Source organism: Piliocolobus tephrosceles, chromosome 6 (genome assembly GCF_002776525.5).
Source record: "Piliocolobus tephrosceles isolate RC106 chromosome 6, ASM277652v3, whole genome shotgun sequence".
Lineage (NCBI taxonomy): Eukaryota > Metazoa > Chordata > Mammalia > Primates > Cercopithecidae > Piliocolobus > Piliocolobus tephrosceles.
The window spans coordinates 43,190,122-43,209,570 of record NC_045439.1 but is presented as its reverse complement, the minus strand read 5'-3'; the positions used below and the strand labels follow the sequence as shown (position 1 = coordinate 43,209,570).

At 36.5% G+C, this 19,449-nt stretch overlaps 1 protein-coding gene across 5 annotated transcripts in view; it reads right to left on the bottom strand.

Moving 5' to 3' along the window:
• Positions 1-19,449, bottom strand: part of PPP2R5E (protein phosphatase 2 regulatory subunit B'epsilon) — a 179,174-nt gene that overhangs the window by 42,819 nt on the left and 116,906 nt on the right. For all 5 annotated transcript variants that reach the window (XR_002735618.2, XM_023232002.2, XM_023232016.2 and 2 more), the window contains 2 exons: positions 9,731-9,832; positions 3,205-3,297 (listed from right to left, as the gene is read on the bottom strand). Coding sequence is in view for 4 of the 5 variants with exons in the window: in XM_023232002.2 (XP_023087770.1) it covers positions 3,205-3,297; positions 9,731-9,832 (195 nt within the window). In the remaining variant the exon portion in view is untranslated. The remainder of the gene's footprint in view (positions 1-3,204; positions 3,298-9,730; positions 9,833-19,449) is intronic.

Sequence of the window (19,449 nt, the reverse complement as noted above, 5' to 3'; positions counted from 1 at the left end):
TGGGCTTTTAGTGTACCCATACGCAATAGTGTACACTGTACCCAATAGGTAGTGTTTTATCGTAGTTAAACAACTTTAATCAATGACTTAGATGAGGCCAATAGCATATTTAGGTCACAGATGTCATAAAGATGGAAGACACAGTAAATAAGGTAGAGATGAATAAGGGATAAATGATTCCACAGGAACATATGCCAAGTACTACACTTAGATAAAAAAGCAAACTGTGTAACAACCAACAATAAGTAAGCCAGGCATGGTGGTGCACACCTGTAGTTTCAGCTACTTGGAAGACTGAGGTGGATCACTTGAGGCCAACCTGGGCAACAGAGCAAGACCCTGTTTGTTTAAAAATGAGAAAAGAAGAGAAACATGCAGCAATATGCAGAAAGCTCAATTAGAAGCCAGCTATAGCCAGAAGCTTAACATAAGTTGGCAATGTCATGCTACAGCAAGAAATGCTCATGAGACTTTTCCTTTAAGAAACCTAGAGTCATGACAAGGGAATGAAAAGGCCAACTTGAAGCCACACTGGGCTCACCAGGCTCAGGGCATTCTGTTCGGATATAGATGTCATATCAGGGGACAAATGGACACATCCAGGATACTGAAGGCTTCAAAACTAACCAATGAGAAAAGGTTGACAGAACCAAGAACTTGGTCTGGAGGAGAAAGTGCATACTGACAGCTAGTAGGCTAGATCCAGAAGGCAAATGGGCTAGTTCATTCTGCACAGGATTTTAGTGATACCAGAAAACTTAACAGAAGAATCTGGATTTCTATTTATCTTGGGGGTTGGCAAGGAGAAAAATCTGGGGATAACTGAATGAAGAGGGGTAGCCAAAGCTCCATTTAATAGGAGCCAGTCTACATCCTATTGTCTGACCCTTGGCTTTCAGACTTACTATGAGTGAGGCTATGAGCATTTGAATTGCAACCACTGATACAGAGAAAAAGAGTCAAAGGGTGAACACAAAAGCTGTGTTCTAAGACCTGAAAGGTTATGTCTGGGCTAGAGACACACTAAGATATTATTCTGGGGAGAAAAAGGACAAAGGGTACAAGGCATAGACAGGTTCAACATAAAAAAGAACTTCTTAACAAAAATGGAACAAGCTGCCTGTGTATATGGCTTTTCTTCACTGAAAAAGGGTCTCAAAGGAGACTAATTCACTAAAGAACTAGAATACATAACCCAAAAAACGTCCTTTCCAAATCTGGGTTTCTCTGATGTTTTCGTATTATAAGTTTCATTATCTTCAGTACCGTCTACCATGGACAGCACACTGGGCTGAGCCCTGGATGTTTTTTGTGTGAGAAAAGCACTGGCTTCATAGTAAGACCACAGGATTTACTGATTCCATGTCAACTAAATACAGGCTCTAACAGAGAATTACTATCTGATCTTCTCAGGCACATTAATTCACAAAAAATAGGCCCTATTATTTCATTAGTGTTCAGATGTGAAGGCTACTTCTTCTCCCTCGAAGTCACTCCAAGTTACAGTGAGGGAATCACAAGGAGGCATCATGGCACAATGGACAGAAAACCAGAATACGAAATGTGCTTGAGCAAACTTGATACTCTTTCTACACCTCAGTTTATGCATCTATAAAATGGGGCAGGGGGCAAGGGAGGGCATAAAAATTTAGCCATGTCTACTTTACAAGATTGTTGTACAAATCAAATAATGCAGGCAAAGGTGTTCTGACAATTAGACAGCACTATATACATGTAAGGCTTTCCAATACAAAATGTAGATCTACTATGTATTACTTACATTTTTTTGAAATAAATTATGCTTCCTTGGCATAGCAATCCATACCAATTTCCCTATTTACCCCATGATCCACATATCCATCTATTTATCTACCTCTCCATTTCTATTTCAGACTTCACTTTTCCAAACTCTCTCATGTTAAAGTGCGAGCCAGGATTCAACAGTGCGGTACCAAAGTACTCTAAACGTGAAGTAAAGATCAAGGATCAGTCCCACGTACCTAGGGGAATAGGGTGTACAGGTACTAATGAGCCCCACAGGCAAGGCACCAAAGCGCCTTTCAGCTCTGAGCTGACACTTGAACTTTGGGTTTCATTCCACTCAGCCTTACTTAGGATGTGGAGAGGCCTCCACGCCCCTCAGCTCTCTGGAAGCTTGCCTGCCCCTGTTGGATTGAACCCTATGAAACTGCTGTTTTGAGTGTTAAAAACAGTCAAAAAATTGGGTATGGTTCAACCTACATATCCTAAATTCCAAATGTATTAATTTAATTAAGGAGGGAAATGAGATCACAAAGGTTATCAGCCCCCTCCAGTAAGGCACAGGAGATCAATTTCCTGCCAAATAATGTTTTACTTTTTATTTTATTTTTAGAGACAGGGTCTTGCTCTGTTGCCCAGGCTGGATCAAATTAATGTTTTAAATTTGAAATTCTTCTTACTGGCTTACTAGGAGATAAACATTTATTTTTCCTACATTAGATGCCCCATATGCCACTCAGAAAAGAGCTACACACCAGTTTGGCTCAAGCATCCATTTTTAGAGATGAATATATCAACAACAGGAGCAAGGAAGTGTTATCTAAAACTTCAGTGCCATGAAAGCACCCAAGTCCCAGGTATAAAGGAAAATCCACGGTTACAACATGTACAATGAGGAGTCAGGAAAAAGTGTTCCCGGAGATGTTCCAAATGGAGGAATGAGAGTTAATCCCTTTAGGGAAATTTTAGAATGTTAAGCTGTGCTATTTTCTAGCAGTGAAATCTCATCAGTACCCTGACTTTGATTATTTATTACAGGTTACTCATGCTTTGAATTCTGAGCTTGCCTACTCAGTTTTAACAGATCTACACCACAGTTCTTTAAGAATCCTTATGCAAATATAAAATTTTAAGCTATATAAAAATTCACACAAACCAAGGTTATATAAATGATATTCCTTTATAATTAAATTTTAAGAGAAAACTGTAGGGATTTAGGCATTAGCATTCCTGTCTATTTGAAATGTAATTGATTTCTACCACAAATAAACTTAAATGTACCTATTACTTTTAATAGGCAGTAATGGAAATTAACTTCTGTTTATATATATTTTTGTGGTTCACATAACTGTCATTGCAAATTTTTTTTAACAGACATGAATAGAAAATGAGATAAAGTGTTAACTGGAAGACAAATACACACATCCACAATAATTTGCTTACCTGTAATACAAATTTCTGATCTATATATTTTTTGGCAATGCTGGGTTGGAATTCTTGGCTTTCCAAAAATCGTATGAAAAATTCATATACAAGCTGCAACAAACAGATTATAGTTAATTTCAAATTATGATTCACTGGGAATAGTACTACAAACCACCAAAAGCCTATAACACTAAAAGTGACAGGGCTTAGAAAATTGATTTTAAAATCAATCAACAAACCACGCCAGCCTGTCTTGTGGCTCACAGTTGCTGTTATGCTTTCAACTTTTAAAACTTAAAATTAGAAAATACAACCAACCAAAGAAAAATTTCCCATAATCTTACCATTCAGAGACAACCACTGTTAACATTTCAATGTATGTATCTCCTTCTACAACATACTAATGTACTATAAATATATTCTTACAGTTTTGCAAACTACTTGTACCATTTATACAATATATTATGTATATACTTCATTTAACATACCATATAAATATACTTTTACGGTTTTACAGATTACTTTTACCATTTAAACAATGTATTATGAACAATTTACATCAATAATATCTAAACTATCATTCTTAGTTGCTGTAAGTAATCCATTGTAATTTATAATGAATAATTCCATTATTCGTAATTAATTTAACCAATCTCCCAGGCTTAGACATTTAAGTAGTTTCTCAATTATTTTTCCATCATTCTGCGTCAACGTGCATCACATAACATACGTCAGCGTGTACTTGTTCAATTATGCCATGAGGAAATGTTTCTAAACGTGGAATTGCTAGATCACAAGATATCCAAACATTCAGAATTTTTGATACTCACTGACAAATTTCTTTTCAGAAAGTTTATGGCAATTTCTACTCATCCCATAAGATGGTGTGGCACAATATAGCCATCTGCAGAAAGTCAGCCTCAAATAATTGATAAACAGTGGGGAATCACTGCCTATTCTCTTTGCATAATAAGTCTATGTTAAAGGCTACATTAGATCCTGATGAGGTATGCAACAGTATATTAAAACCAGAACCTTTAACTGGTGCAACTCCCTGCGCCTGTAGTCTCTGCTACTCAGAAGGCTGAGGAGGCAGGACTGGTTCAGCCCAGGAGTTTCAGTCAAGCCTGGGAAAGAGAACAATACTCTGTTTCTTTAAAATATACATGTATATAATCCAGGGCTTTTTAATAACTTTTTAAAAAAAAAATATATATATATATATATATATAATCCTGAATGCCTCTTTCCCTTACTAACTGTGTAACCCTGAGCAAATTAATTTCTCTGAAACTTTGTCTCTTAAATGTTATAATGGAGATGGATAGTCTCTAAGTTTAAATGTGATAATACACATATAAAGCCCTCTGCACAATGACTAACATGTATCATCATCACTATTCCTAAAATAACATTTGCTAACTTTTTGGTCTCACTCCTTTACACTTAAAAATTAACGAGGATCCCAAAGCTTTTGTTTATATGAGATATATATCATATATATGATATATATATCAAATTAGAAATAAAAAGTGAAAAAAGTTTTTAAATTTTACTGTTTCACTTAAAAACAAGGTGTATTATATGTTAACATAATTATGTTCCTGAAAAAAAAAGAAAAAAAAAAAAAAAACCTTTACTTTCCAAAAGAATTGAGAAGAAAGTCATTGTTTTATAGTTTTATAAATCTCTTTAATATGTGGCTTAATGTAAGACAGATTTTCATCTGCTTCTATATCCAATCTGTTGTGATATGTCATTTTGGTTTAAGCATATAAAGAAAATCGAGCCTGATGGAGATCCAGTAGTTAAAAAAAGGGAGCATATTTTACTAGTTTCTTTTTCTCCCACATAATTGTAGATATTCTTCTTTGATGCTACACTAAATTCAACAAATTGTCATTTCTTAAAGATTAGTTGCAACATATAATCTGAAATGATATCAATGAACTTTTCATACTTTGTTACACTAAAATCCAATCATCTGTCTCGCACTTTGAATGGATCTTTATCCATGCATGGTTTCCTAACATCAGTTGCCAACTGGAAAATATTGGTTCACTGAGCTATGCAGCTCTTTCAAATGTTGACACATTTTATTATACAGTATCTAAAAATATCACATTCTTTATTATCTCAATTTTATTTTTAAAAAGTCTTTAAGCTTTTGGAAGCTGCAAGCTCAAGGTGACAGATGCAAGACAGATATAAGTTTTCTAAAATTCTAATTCTAAATTCTGCGTTAATACTCTAATTGTGCCAGTGGTAACAAATATTGTCAAATGGTTTCCTTGTTTGTTTCAGAGAAATATCTGTCAGATACCCAAGTCTGAATAATCATAGTCTGTTAGTCATTCCTTCAAGTAAAAATGCTGTTTCATGAGGAGAAAAGAAAAAAAGGCTAGTTTAGGTTACAGCTCAAAAACGATTACACAAATGCTTTTCCATAAGATAACCATTATATTTCAGTATGCAGCAGATGTTACTATCCATACTTCCCATGGTCTCATGTAGTATATTTTTAAATGTGTGCTTGAGCGTCAAAATTTTTAAAAATTATTAATTTTCGCTGTTTCTTCAAAGATGTTCTCAAGTGAAATCGGCTTTTTTACACTTTTAATTACAAGTACATGGCAGTGAAGAATACTCGACCAGTTTAACACAAGTAACCTTGATTCTCGTTAAGGTAGCAGCAATTTTAACCACCACCACTTTTGCAATGAATAGTACAAACGTCAACACAGTGAAAGGACATATCATATATACAGCACTGTTATAAAGGTAGTTTTGACCTTGCGGGACACTGAAAATCAGGTCTCAGAACCACTCTAAAGGTCCAGACACCACTGATTTAAACGTTTCTTGTCACGTCAGACTCTAACTTAAGACTTAAATAAGGGATTCACATTAGCATTTTACTTCCTTATAAAAACTGTTTTTCTCCTTGGAACTCTCTGAATTCAGAAAAATTTCTTTCCTAATGATCTGGACATTGCCAAGTTTCACACGTTATTTTGCTAGTCAAAATAATGCCCAAATCCTAAGACCTCAGAGAATTGTTCCTTTTCTAATACTGTTCATCTGTCAACTCTCAGTTTTACAAATAGAATGTCAGCCTTATTCAAATGACCCCATCAAGTGGGTTTTAGCCCTCTTTTGGTTGTCTCAAAGGGGAGATTCTCATCTTCTAAGCTGATCTGTGGACTGGCAAGGCTTTCTAGCAAGACTGGCAAAGTGCTCTCTCATCTCTGTTCTCTTGAAAGCAGTTATGGTCTAAAATGGTTTGGTGGAAACACTTCAGACATATTTATTAATAAGCGTAAGTGTTCTCTGCACTTCAAAGAAAGATTTTACGTCAAAATCAAAAATCTCCCTTAAGTTTCTAAAGAGAAAGACTGGGGGCTGGGGAGGACAAATTACTTTTCAAGGTTACATAAGTGAATTCTCCAAGGAACTTTAGTAAAAGGCTAGCATTCCTGTTTGTCAGTCTCAAGTGGAAAACATTAAAAACAAACCCTTAATTGTAAATGAAACTCCTATAAAATTGTATTCTACTGAAGACACACCTAATTTCAGAAAATACATAAACAAGATACTAATTCAGATAATTGAAAGGTTGAATCACATACCAGAGTAGACTCCTTTGACATATTTGAACTAAAAATTATTCTTTTGTCTATTTTTAAAGATCCCAAAAGATCCACAATTTGTTATAATCAGTAATTTTTTTACTTTTTTTTTTTTTTCTTTTTGGTGACACGGTCTTGCTCTGTTGCCCAGGCTGGAGTGCAGTGGTGTGATCTTGGCTCGCTGAAGCCTCCGCCTCCCAGGTTCAAGCAATTCTCGTGCCTCAGCCTCCCAAGTAGCTGGGATTAGAGGCGTGTGCTGCCATGCCTGTCTAATTTTTGTATTTTTCATACAGAGGGGGTTTCGTATGTTGGCCAGGCTGCTCTCAAACTCCTGGCCTCAAGTGATCTGCCCGCCTTGGCCTCCCAAAGTGTTAGGATTACAGGCACGGGCCACTACATCTGGCCAATCGGTAATTTGTATAGGCCACAGATTTAAATCAAAAAGGTATGCAGGAGCAGTCAATTAGCTGGGCAATGAGCACAGCCAACCATTCAACAACCACATCTCAATGTCATTTTGTTGTTTTGACCTCCTGTCAGGTATTTATAGTTTTTTCCTTGCAAAATGTGTCCCTGAAAAGGAAGCGTACTACTAATTACGAAGTTAATAAAAAGTGAAAAGGTCTAAAACTATGCTGTGTTTTGGTCAGAAAAATAAGTTGGATCAACTAAAAAGTAAAATGTTAAACTTCATGATAGGTGACTATGACATGAATGACCTATCATGAAAAGAAAAAGAGATTTCTTATACATTCAATGAGTGCCCTCATTAGTGCTAAAACCACCTAACACTGAAAATGGGAAGGTGACTACTTTGTGCTATAGGAATATACAAAAGAAACGCAGGACTCTTGAGACCAAGTCAGGAGCCTTGTTCCAAAAGCAACAGATGGTGAAGGCAACAATGTGCCTAGTTACCTAACCTTTACTATGAATGAAGGTTGATTTACAAATTTTAAATGTTTCCTTCACCTGATCCAGCATTAGTGGGTCATATTTCCCCTTGAGCTAAAGAAAGGACCAAAGGATAATAACCTTGAACAGGATGTCAACACAGATGAAACCAGCCCATTTATAAAACCGTTTCTGCCTTTAGATCCAAAAGGGCACCGGTCTCATTACCATTCTTCATTGTTTCTTTGGTTTTAGGGTTTCAGATAAACTAATGGTTAATATTCCTGCAGTAATGACAGTGTAAGCTAGAGTGGTTTTTTTGTGGTAGAACTTACGAGTTTCAGAAATTGATTTGGTCCTGTATTTTATAGAGTCATTAAGTATGGGAAAGGATTAACTGTAATATTGAGTAAAACTTTATTGTACTTTAGGGCAAATTTATGTCTATGGTTATCATGATTTAGAATAGTCAAAAAGCTCTTGCAAATGGCAAGAGTGGTCCACAGGGTCTTCTTTGGAATACAGAGGAGACAATACACTAAGGCTTTGAAGACATCTCTTTCCGTGTCTTTTCCACCATAAGATGTGAGACAACTGAGGAGACCATCTTTTTGTTGTTGTTAAGTTTCTTCCAGACTAAACTGTAATTCAATGAATTGGCATCAAATATTAAGAATAAGACATAACAATTCACCCATTCAAAAAAGTAATTCTTCTTTGGATTGTGTCACAATCTGGGATATACCTATGAAAAGCACAAATAGTTTTACAAGTTTCTTAGATTGCGGATAGTATGTCTGGGACCTTAAAAAAAAATTAAACATCTAAGATAGGAAATCAACTACAGTGTTTTAACTAATTTACCCAATCTTAGCAATGGAGGCAGGAATACATACGCATAACATGCCTGAGTAAGAGCTGAGAAAACAGAGCCCCCAAAAGTTTTCTACGTAACATAGGGAAATAGCACACGTGTGTACCTGCAGAAACTTTGAGTTGTCAAAGCAGGACAGACAGACTTGCAAATTTACATCAGAAATTCTGAAGTAGGGGGAAAAAACTCTTAGAATATCTCTAGGCTTTCTCTCTCTGCTGCACAATTTGTTTGCTCTTCAAAAAGTCAACTTGAACCATGAATACATTTCTATGAAAATGCAGCAGCTTCTGCCTAGGGGTGAAGATGTACAAGGTATTATTCATTTTCTTCCACCCCTTCCCCTTTGCTATTTGTCAAGCAACCTGAGGATATTCTGACTCAATGGAAGGGTGACTTTGGGGTTCAACATGTACAAATTTCCTTGCTCTATTCTTTCGAGAAATTTTGGCCTTGAGAGAAGGCAGCACAAGGGAGGAAGGAGCTGGAAAATTACCAGTATGTATTATATAAGTTAATACAATACAGACGGCTCTAGTGCTGGAAACAGAGATGCAGCGATGCCCCTGATCCATCCTGGCACATGAGTATGATTGGAAAACATGGCCTTCTCAGTGCAAGAGAACAGAATTGGCCTTCACCCAAGCTTTCTCTCAGCTGTTACTCTTCCTTACAATAATGTGAACGAAATAACTATTAGTTTGGTTTTGTCCTTCTAACTAAAGAAACACATTTGTAGTTAACGTGAAAAGACAGGCATACAAAGTTCCCAGGGTACATACTGCTAAAAATGAGATATATATTCTGTGAGCTAATCACATCCAACTAATACTAACGTGAAAATAATTCTGTGCTTTGTTTGAGGCTCTAGAGGGCAGGATCATAAAGAAGCTCTAACAGAGGAACAAGAACTGCTGGCTGTACCTGCAACATGGGGTGGGAGGACACTAAAGCATCACACTGACACTATTTTATTCTTTTGGCATCCTAATTATCAAGAGTAAGAAACATAAAAAGCATTCTCTAACTTTCCATTAATGTACTCTAATTTGATTTCTTGGTGGATAAAGGCCTTCAAGAAATTCCCATGCTAATCAGCTAATGAGTTAATGGAGTTTTCTTTTAGAACGAATGGTATTTAAAGTACCTGTAAGTGTGGCCACGATGCCTCAAGGGTAGGTTCATCTTCTTCTGGATCAAATTCATTGCTGTCACTAGGAGGGAGAGTTCTGAATATATTGCAAGATACCTAAAAATAAATAAGCAACAGAGTTAACGGGAAGCACCTTCTGCGCAGTTTTACACAAGGTCCTTGGAGCCAAGCTGAGGGGAACCCAGATAACAGTGCACGAGGAACATCACCAAACTAGAATAAGGACCTCTTTGTATAGGCTCTGAGGTGCGGACCACCTCCAGGCAAGCTGGAAAGTAGCAACGCAGCACCATCCAACTCTCTTGAACACTATTCATTGTCCTTATTTAACCCTTTCCACCCTGGTTGCCATGATTTTATACCTACCATCAAAGCCTGCTCTTGGTTACTTACCGGTCAAGCATGTTTCTGATTAACCAATTGACACTAAGAAATAAATAACTGCTAATGGGCTTCATGTGCTTCCCTTATCAGGTATATTCATTATTTGCAAACTTATGATTGAAATAATGGTGAAATTTCAGGCTTTTCTAATAACCTTAAAAACATTCCTTATCTGTCCTCAACAACTTGGTTTACAAAATAGTAATGATACCCAGAGCAAAATTATATCTTTGATATAAACCTCTATAAACTAGGTATTCCTTAAGCATAGGCAAGATCCAAATTAAACAATGGTTGTTCAAAATATGGCCATGAGTTGGTAACTGTCGAAACTGGGTGATAAAGAGATGAGGATTCATTATACTATCTATTATTTCTGTATACGTTACAACATTTCCTTTTTTTTGTTTTGTTTTGTTTTTGTTTTTTTTTTTGAGATGGAGTCTCGCTCTGTCACCAACACTGGAGTGCAGTGACGCAATCTTGGCTCACTGCAACCTCCCGCCTCCCAGGTTCAAGTGATTCTCCTGCCTCAGCCTCTCGAGTAGCTGGGATTACAGGCGCCCACCACCGTACCCGGTTAATTTTCGTATTTTTAAGTAGAGACAAGGTTTCACCATGTTGGTCAGGCTAGTCTCGAACTCCTGACCTCAAGTGACCCACCCACTTCAGCCCCAAAGTGCTGGGATTACAGGCGTGAGCCACCACACCTGGCCTATTAAAAGACTTCTATAGTAAAATGTTTATGTTTTAAACATTTTTTAAATGTTTTTGCTACTAGTCTCAGGATTCCTTTCCAGTTTCTGTTTCTTGCCCCACTCACCCACTCATCTTTCTCCTAATGACATATCCTCAGATCTGAAGAATAAGACGGGGAGGGACAGGAGAACATGTGTAAAAAGTGAGAAGGGAAAAAGAAAGCAGATATTGCATCAGAAGCCTTTGTTGGCCTTCCCATGTAATGCAGAAAATACTGAGCTATCTAATATGCTGCTCTGAAAGAGGAAAGAAGAAAGGCTTTGGGGTACCCACATAATCTGAATGTGTACATTCCTACTAGTGCCTAGAACATTGTATACACATAATAGGCATTTAATAAGTATTTATTTCATAAATAATTTATTTTTTATTATTTATTTCATAAATACTTATTAAATGCCTATTATGTGTACACACTGTTCTAGGCACTAGGAAAACAATAGTGAACAAAGCAGATAAAAATCCATGCCGTCATGGAACTTACTGTATTCTAGTTAAAGCCACAATTATCCCCATTTCCTAGTTATGGAAACTGAGCTCAGATGTATAAGCTATGGGAAGGAGATTCAATTTTATTTTAGTGCAATGGGAGGCCATTAGTGGATCTTAAAACAGAGAAGTGGCATGATCTGATTTCTGCCTAAAAAAAAAAATCACTCCAACGGCTATGTATAGAATAGACAGGAAGAGGACAAGTTAGGCTGTGAATGTGACAAGGGATGACGTTGGCTTGGCAAGGATGGTAGGGAAGACAGACAGAAATAGATTGATTCAAAAAGGTAGTGCTTTGCTGCTGGCTTGGATATATGATGTGAAAGAAAGAATTAAGGACAAGACATAGATCTGAGGCCATAAACTGAAGATGGAGATTACTGGAAAAGGGGAAAGTTTATTTCTTTGCTGGCTTGTTTTAGCGGAGAGATCCAGGAATCTAGTTAGAGACGTATTAAAGGAGCAGTATCTAGGAGGCAATTAGAAATATGAAGTTGGACCTCTGAGCTGGACAGGTCAGAACCAGAGACATATAAGACTCAGCAGCATATAGATAATACTTAAAGCCACGAGACCAATGGGATCACCTTGGAAAGGAGTAAACAAAAAGAAGAGAAATGGTCGGCGGGGAGCAGTGGCTCACGCCTGTAATCTCAGCACTTTGAGAGGCCGAGGCAGGCAGATCACGAGGTTAGGAGCTCAAGACCATCCTGGCTAACACGGTGAAATCCCGTCTCTGCTAAAAATACAAAAATTAGCCAGGTGTGGTGACGGGCGCCTGTAGGCCCAGCTACTCGGGAGGCTGAGGCAGGAGAATGGCATGAACCCAGGAAGCGGAGCTTGCAGTGAGCCAAGATTGGGCCACTACACTCCATCCTGGGCGACAGACCGAGGCTCCACCTCAAAAAAAAGAGAGAGAGAGAGAGAGAAAGGGTCCTTGGGCATCCAATATTTAGAAATTAGGTAGAAGAAGAAGAGCCAAGGAGAGCAAATGAAAAGAAGCAGGTGATAATAGAAAAGAACTAGAGTTTAGGGTCTCAGAAGCTGAGAGAATAGCGTTTTAAGGAAGAAGTCAAGAGCAGCAAATGCTGTTCAGAGGTTGACTAAGAAGAGCACAGAGCAATATCTATTGGACTTGGCGGTCCTATGAAGTGTACACTATTACGATCCCTAATTTACCACTGAGGAAATAGAAGCATGGGTGTTGTTAAGCTCTAAGGTTACAATTAGTAACTAGCAGAGTTATAACTGGACCCAGACTGTCAGGATCCCCAGTGTTCTTTCTAGAAGAAAAGGCAGACCAACTTTCTTATTCGTTAGCTTAGAGGACAGAAAAAAATGATCATATGAGAATATGCTTTTGCTATGGCTAATGACAGCAAACACAGTTCTATTATTTTATTTTTGTCCCTTCCAGTGATTAAGAAATTATTTTTATGAAGAAATAAGTTACTTTTCAGGTAATGACTTCCCTTCAACCAGCCAGCTATAATGTAATTGACAGGGCAAAGGTTCTTTAATTACTCAACTTTGAATCTTCATTAAACTATACATGTATTTCAAAAACTGAGTCTTCATCCCAACTAAGTCATTTATTATGTACTGCACTCTTTAACAAGTGTTTTTCCTCTCCTAAGACGTGAAAGTAAACCACGAAATGGGGAAAAAAGGGGCTTCTCTATAGTAAAAAATCTGGGTAAAGAAACAGAAACTTCTCTTCCTTTGTACTCCTGGGCATATAAACTCTCTTACAGTGTCCACCACACGCTGCAGCAACTATCTGTTTAGGTTATTTGTCTCTCTTTACTAATAACTAATCAGGAATATATAATACATTTGTCTTCCCACCATATACTAAGCATTTAATAAATATTCACAAAGTGAAAGTTTGGATATATTAATAAAGTTGTGTGTTGTGGTTTTGCTTTGAACAAATTTCAAAATTTTCTAGGTGACTTGAATAAATGTAAGTTATTTCTAAAGATGTTCATCCCTGTATTGTGTATCTTCTGACTTGGTCAAAACTTCATCTCTCAGTTAACACAGCAAAAGAAGGCCACGTTGGGTAAATAATCCAAAAGGCAGGTAGTTCTAGAAGTATATACATCTCATTTAGCTACACACTGTTATTTCTTCAGATTTATCTTCCTGTCATGCTTTATTTAGTTTACTTCTAAACATTCACCAGATGAGGAATGAGGAAGCACATGTCTGCTGGGTTGGACAATTCAGAGTTGACTGGATTGGTTAAGTAGTTGTCTACCACAATGGGAAAGAATGGCAAAGTATATCAAGTGTCATGGAAATGGCCAAACCTCTGACCCAGCCTGGAATATACTAGGGACTTAATAAAAATGTTATAAATGAGCCATTACTCCCATCCTTGAGAATTTGCCCTGAGAAACTAACCCAAGACAAGAGTGAAAAAGCTACTTAAAGCTGTCGCTTGCAACATTCTCCAAAAAATGTAAAACTGGAAATAACCTTTATGTCCAGCATCAAAGAGGTTTATCAACTCAGTGGAATACTGTGCAGCATTAAAGATGATGGCTCTATGGGAGCACCAAAAAAAAGTTTATAAATAAAGATTTAAATGGAAAGGCAATTGAAAATTGTGTGATTATAAGGATAAGAATGGAAATGGTTAACTATAAATGGAAATTAAAAGCTATATTAAAGCAAGAGGACTATGGATGATAAACAGTCCTAAATCTATAAAAAGCATACGTTAAAGACATACATTATGTGAGTTACACCTTCCACTTCAAGATGAAAATGGATCTTGAACTTGTTTATATAAGACTATTGCTGCCAAGCGAGAGTTAAGAACCACAGCCTCCGGGAGTGCCAAATTTTTTTATCAGAAAAAAAATATATATATATATCACAGCCTCCCACAATACCAGAGAGCTTGGCTCATGAATGAATGATTTAAGAATTACATGAATGAACCAGTTTAACTGTACAGTTGAGCTCCAAAATCATAAATTTAAAATCAGGTCATCCATGGACGGGCTTCCATTGGAGTGTGGGGGAGAAGAGGGGAGGAGTGTCTCTAAATCTCCTGATTTATCTGCAACAGTTTGTATATTAGTCCAATTTGGGAAAAGGCCAGTTGCCTTCATCAGATTTTCAAAAGACTTCCAACATCTAAAAATGGTTGAAAACCAAGGTCCTAAATAGTAAATTTGCTGACATTAAATCTTCCTTTATCACTGGCAGTCACTTTTAATTTATAGTCTATGGTTAAATGGATTATTAAATAGGTAATGGCAGTTGCATACTTATGCAAATGTATCAGAGCCATGAGTAACCACTAATATCACTCCCCACCACACAACAGTTTTGTGAAGAACCTATGTGGCTAGGTTAAAATGCATTCAGGTATTTCCAAAGTCACAGTCTCTATTATATTAAAATACATGAGGTTCTAGCCCTACGCCTCCTATTTTATTCATTCAAAAGCAGACTACCAAAAATGAACAAAAGGAAATTTTAAAGTATATTAGATAAATTTATTTTTCAAATATTGTATTTTAAACTACACTGGTGTCACTGCAAAGTAAAAAAAGTTTAAGAAATAAACACCTCTGAGGTAGTCTAATTCCTTTTCATTACAAAGATATTAAAATACACAGTGGATGTTAGGATGAAACTAAAGGCTTGAAAGGGCTGGGAGCAGGGGCTCATGTCTGGGAGGCTGAGGCAGGAGGATCACTTGAGGCCAGGTGTGTATAAGACCAGCTCTGTTGATATAGCAAGTTCCCCATCTCTCTATTTAAAAAAGAAAGAAAAAAAAAAAGGAGGCTTGAAGGCACTGGCCTGGCCTCCAAAAAGTGGCTATAAGGACAAAGCGAGGCTGAAGGGATGGAAGCAAAGGATATCAAAACCTGGACAACCCCTCTTCAAAGATAGAAAACCTCCACTAACGAGCTTTTAGAATCAGATCAGGTTAGAAACTATCTCATCCAGCCCCTTCATCTTAGAAATAAGGAAATTGTGGTTCAAATAGCTTGCAAGTTTTTCAAGGTAACAAATTACCGTGAAACGCAGACAGAGTTCCCAGGGAGAGTTCCCAGGGCTCCTTCTGATACACCACTTCCACCCAACCCTGAACTGTGGATGGACCTGACTTTTTTATTTCTCTCTTTTTCCTCTGATCTTCCCTACTCCCATTTCTTTTTAACATTTTTACTACTCTCATTTTCTCATCTCTCCTTTCTCATCATCTCCTTCCAAGTTTTTTTGCCTGCCAGTGCCATCCAAAGGATGACTCAGCATTAACAAAGAACTATAACAATCTCTTCATCCCCACTGCTAGTTCAGACCTCCAGCAGCAAACATCTTGATAACTGCACTGTTTCCTTTCCGGTGTTCTCTTCCTCACATCCCTTCTTTTTGTCTCCCCCAATTGGATTTTGAAGCACTTAAGGATTCCTTATTCATCTCGGAATGTCTGGCACCTAATATACAATCAATGAAAATAACTAGGGGTGCCAAATAGAATTCAGGACACTGGTGAAATCTGACTTTCAAATAAATGACAAATAATTTTTTAGTATAAGTTTGTCCCATGCAATATTTGGGACAGTCTTATACTAAAAAATTATTCACTATTTATCTGAAATTCAAATTTAATTAGATGCCTTGTATTTTTATTTACTAAATCTGATAACCCTAAAATAACACTAATATTAAGAACCTCTAACTGCTTGCTTTGAGGGTCCGGCTGCTCATTTTTCAGTACGTTAGTTTACTACTGACTATTGTTAATTACGATGCTGCAACAAAAACCAAAACAGTCAAATTCTTGGCCAAATGTGAAAGAAGAGACTACAAAGTTTCCGTGTTCATGGCCTCATAAACAAAAGAGGAAGAAGCATTTAGGCATATTTTTATCAGTTTTTGATTAAACTTACTACTTTTTGACTTGCAAGAGCAAAATACAACTGTTATATTTCTAATAGTTCTTTAAATTACTGCAGAAAAAAATTCACCATTCCCAAACCATTTCCATAGAAATTACTAATTTTACACTATGATTTTGACTGGCATTTTGTTGTTGTTAAGGAAAATATTATAATAGAACAGAGTCTGGCTAGCACCTAAGAGCTACTCATTAAGTATCTGCCAATATTAATAAAAAATACACAAAAGATAAGGATAATACAATGGATGTTTTTTTAAATTCATGAATACTTTGAATTTCCTGTAGTTACATATTTGTTAAGATTTGAGGCTCTGGCACACTGGGCATGTAATGTGATCAGGGGATCACTTGTACCACAGTATAACAAGTTAATTTAAATCATCTTTGTGATTTAGAATATATTTTCTAGATGATTGAGTATCACCTCTCTTGAATAAAAGCAGAGGAACTAGCTGACCTCAAAGATGTTTCCCCCTTTCATCTGTGAAACTGTTAAGTTCATACAATTACACAATATTGCAAGCATATCAACTATAAACACAAACAAAGAGAATGTTATTATGGCTATAAAATGAATTTTAAGATTACATCTAAAAGGTAAATTTTCTAACCAAAAAGACTATGTGAATGACGCTAAACAGAAAACATTCCAGCAAATTTAAAGCTGCCATTATTTCTCCAGCACTATTCACATTAAGACCTTATGCAAGTAACAATTTCAATGATATCCCTGAGTTTTCTCATCCAGTTTAAGCATTCATTCATTCAATAATTCATTATGTATTAAAAAGAAACCAAAATGATTCAATCATTTACAACCAGGAGGGGCTAGTAAATGCAATGTTGACACTTATGCCATCATGTATTATTATTATTATTATTATTATTATTATTATTATTATTATTAAGAGGGAATTTCACTCTTGTTGTCCAGGCTGGAGTGCAATAGCATGATCTTGGCTCACTGCAACCTCCACCTTCCCAGTTCAAGTGATTCTCCTGCCTGAGCCTCCCGAGTAGCTGGGATTACAGGGACCCACCACCACACCCAGCTAATTTTTTGTATTTTTAGTAGAGATGGGGTTTCACTATGTTGGCCAGGTTGGTCTCGAACTCCTGACCTCAGGTGATCCACCCGTCCCAGCCTCCCAAAGTGCTAGGATTACAGGCATGAGCCCCTGCACCCGGACCTATTATTTTCATAATATTTTACATTAGCACAAAAGATGAATCTAAGTAGATATGGCAAAATTGAACCTTGAAAGAAAACAGGCAAATCATCAATATTTACCATGAATGCCATTTTTAAAACACAATTAAATCTGAAACAAAAATATGAATATAAGCAAGACTTACTTTAAATCTCTAAATCAGACATTTAAACACCTAAGACTATTTTCAAACATACTAGAATTTATATTAAATATTCAACCCTAAGGCCAGGCACAGTGGGTCGCACCTGTAAACCCAGCACTTTGGGAGGTCGAGGCGGGAGGATCACTTGAGGCTAGGAGTTGGAGACCAGAGTGGTCACAATGTTTTCAGAAAACCCGTGTCTACATACATACATACATAAATATTCAACTGTAAGAATAAGAACTAAAATTCTAACCAAATTTTCTAACATAAAAATAATAAACAATAAACAACACATATATAATGTCAAGTTACTTTTGGTAACACCAAATTTAAGAGTTGTTAATGGTCTCAATAATAAAGAACCTTTCAAATCTGACATCTTTAAATGTCAGCTCCTTTAAATTAATTATAGATAATTATTGATAAACATAGAAAGATCCCAAAGCATTTGTAATTATGCTTGAGGAACTCAGAATCAGAGCAGACAAATATCTTTTAAGCCGATGCTTTGATTAGGAAACAAATGGCAAAATTTGTAAGCTTTCAATTACCATTTAATTTAATTCACTGGTAATTTGTTCAATCAAATAATTTGTTTCTAAAGCCAAACTATGTATCTTAATTACCACAATAAATATATTGTAGTTTCCACTTCAGATTAGGTATAAAGTCTTTTTTAAAACCTTGCCGTCTATATGAAATAACTCAGCTACTTAAAAGTTATCTGAATTTAAGAAACCATTCAAATCTGTTATTATAGCATAAAGGCATGTCCTGGCCAGGCGTGGTGGCTCACGCCTGTAATCCCAGCACTTTGGGAGGCCAAGGCAGACAGATCACAAGGTCAAGAAATCAAGACCATCCTGGCCAACATGGTGAAACCCCATCTCTACTAAAAATACAAAAATTATCTGGGCGTGGAGGCGCGTGCCTGTAGTCTCAGCTACTTGGGAGAATGAGGCAGGAGAATCGCTTGAACCCAGGAGGCAGAGGTTGCAGTGAGCCAAGATCACGCCACGGCACTCTAGCCTGGTGACAGAGCTAGATTCTACTTTTAAAAAAAAAAAAAAAAAAAAAGGGCATGTCCTTAACACCTAATTCTAAGGAGCAGAAATTTAAATTTAAGTCAGTTTGACAATTTCCTAGAATAGGCCATCCACTGCAGGTCTAGCTTTATTGCCTAACATATTAAATATTTAACTGTATTTGCTATGTAGTATCATCAATAATTATAATTTTCAGATATTATTATTCCAAACATGTTCATTTGAGTTACATATGATTCCTTGAGTCAAAACAATCTCCTCAATATCCTTGTTTATCACAAGTGTAGATCTCAGTTGCATGATAAGAACTATCTGAAATACTGTAACATATAGGTGTGATCAAGCCACCCCAGCAAGCCTGTCCATATCTTTATCATAAAACTGCATTTGTGGACAAAGCTCTATATTTTTGTGAAGACGTTCACTTAACCAATGACAGAGTGCATTGTTTACATATGACTAAGAAACAAGCACTTGTGACAGCTGTGAGGTTTGTTTTACAACATCTAGAAATCTGGAAGAGGATTTAAAAGGAGATTTCTAAAGCGAGTAATTACTTTAGAAATAATTAGTAATTATTGTTACACATTTTGAAATAATTAGGAATTATTCAAATACACTTTAGGAATAATTAGTAATTACTGTTACACATTTTAATGTCACACTTAAATCTGTATTAGCAGGGCTTTCTAGGACATAACAACTATTCTATTAAACCTGATTCCTGAAATGAGGCAGAAAGA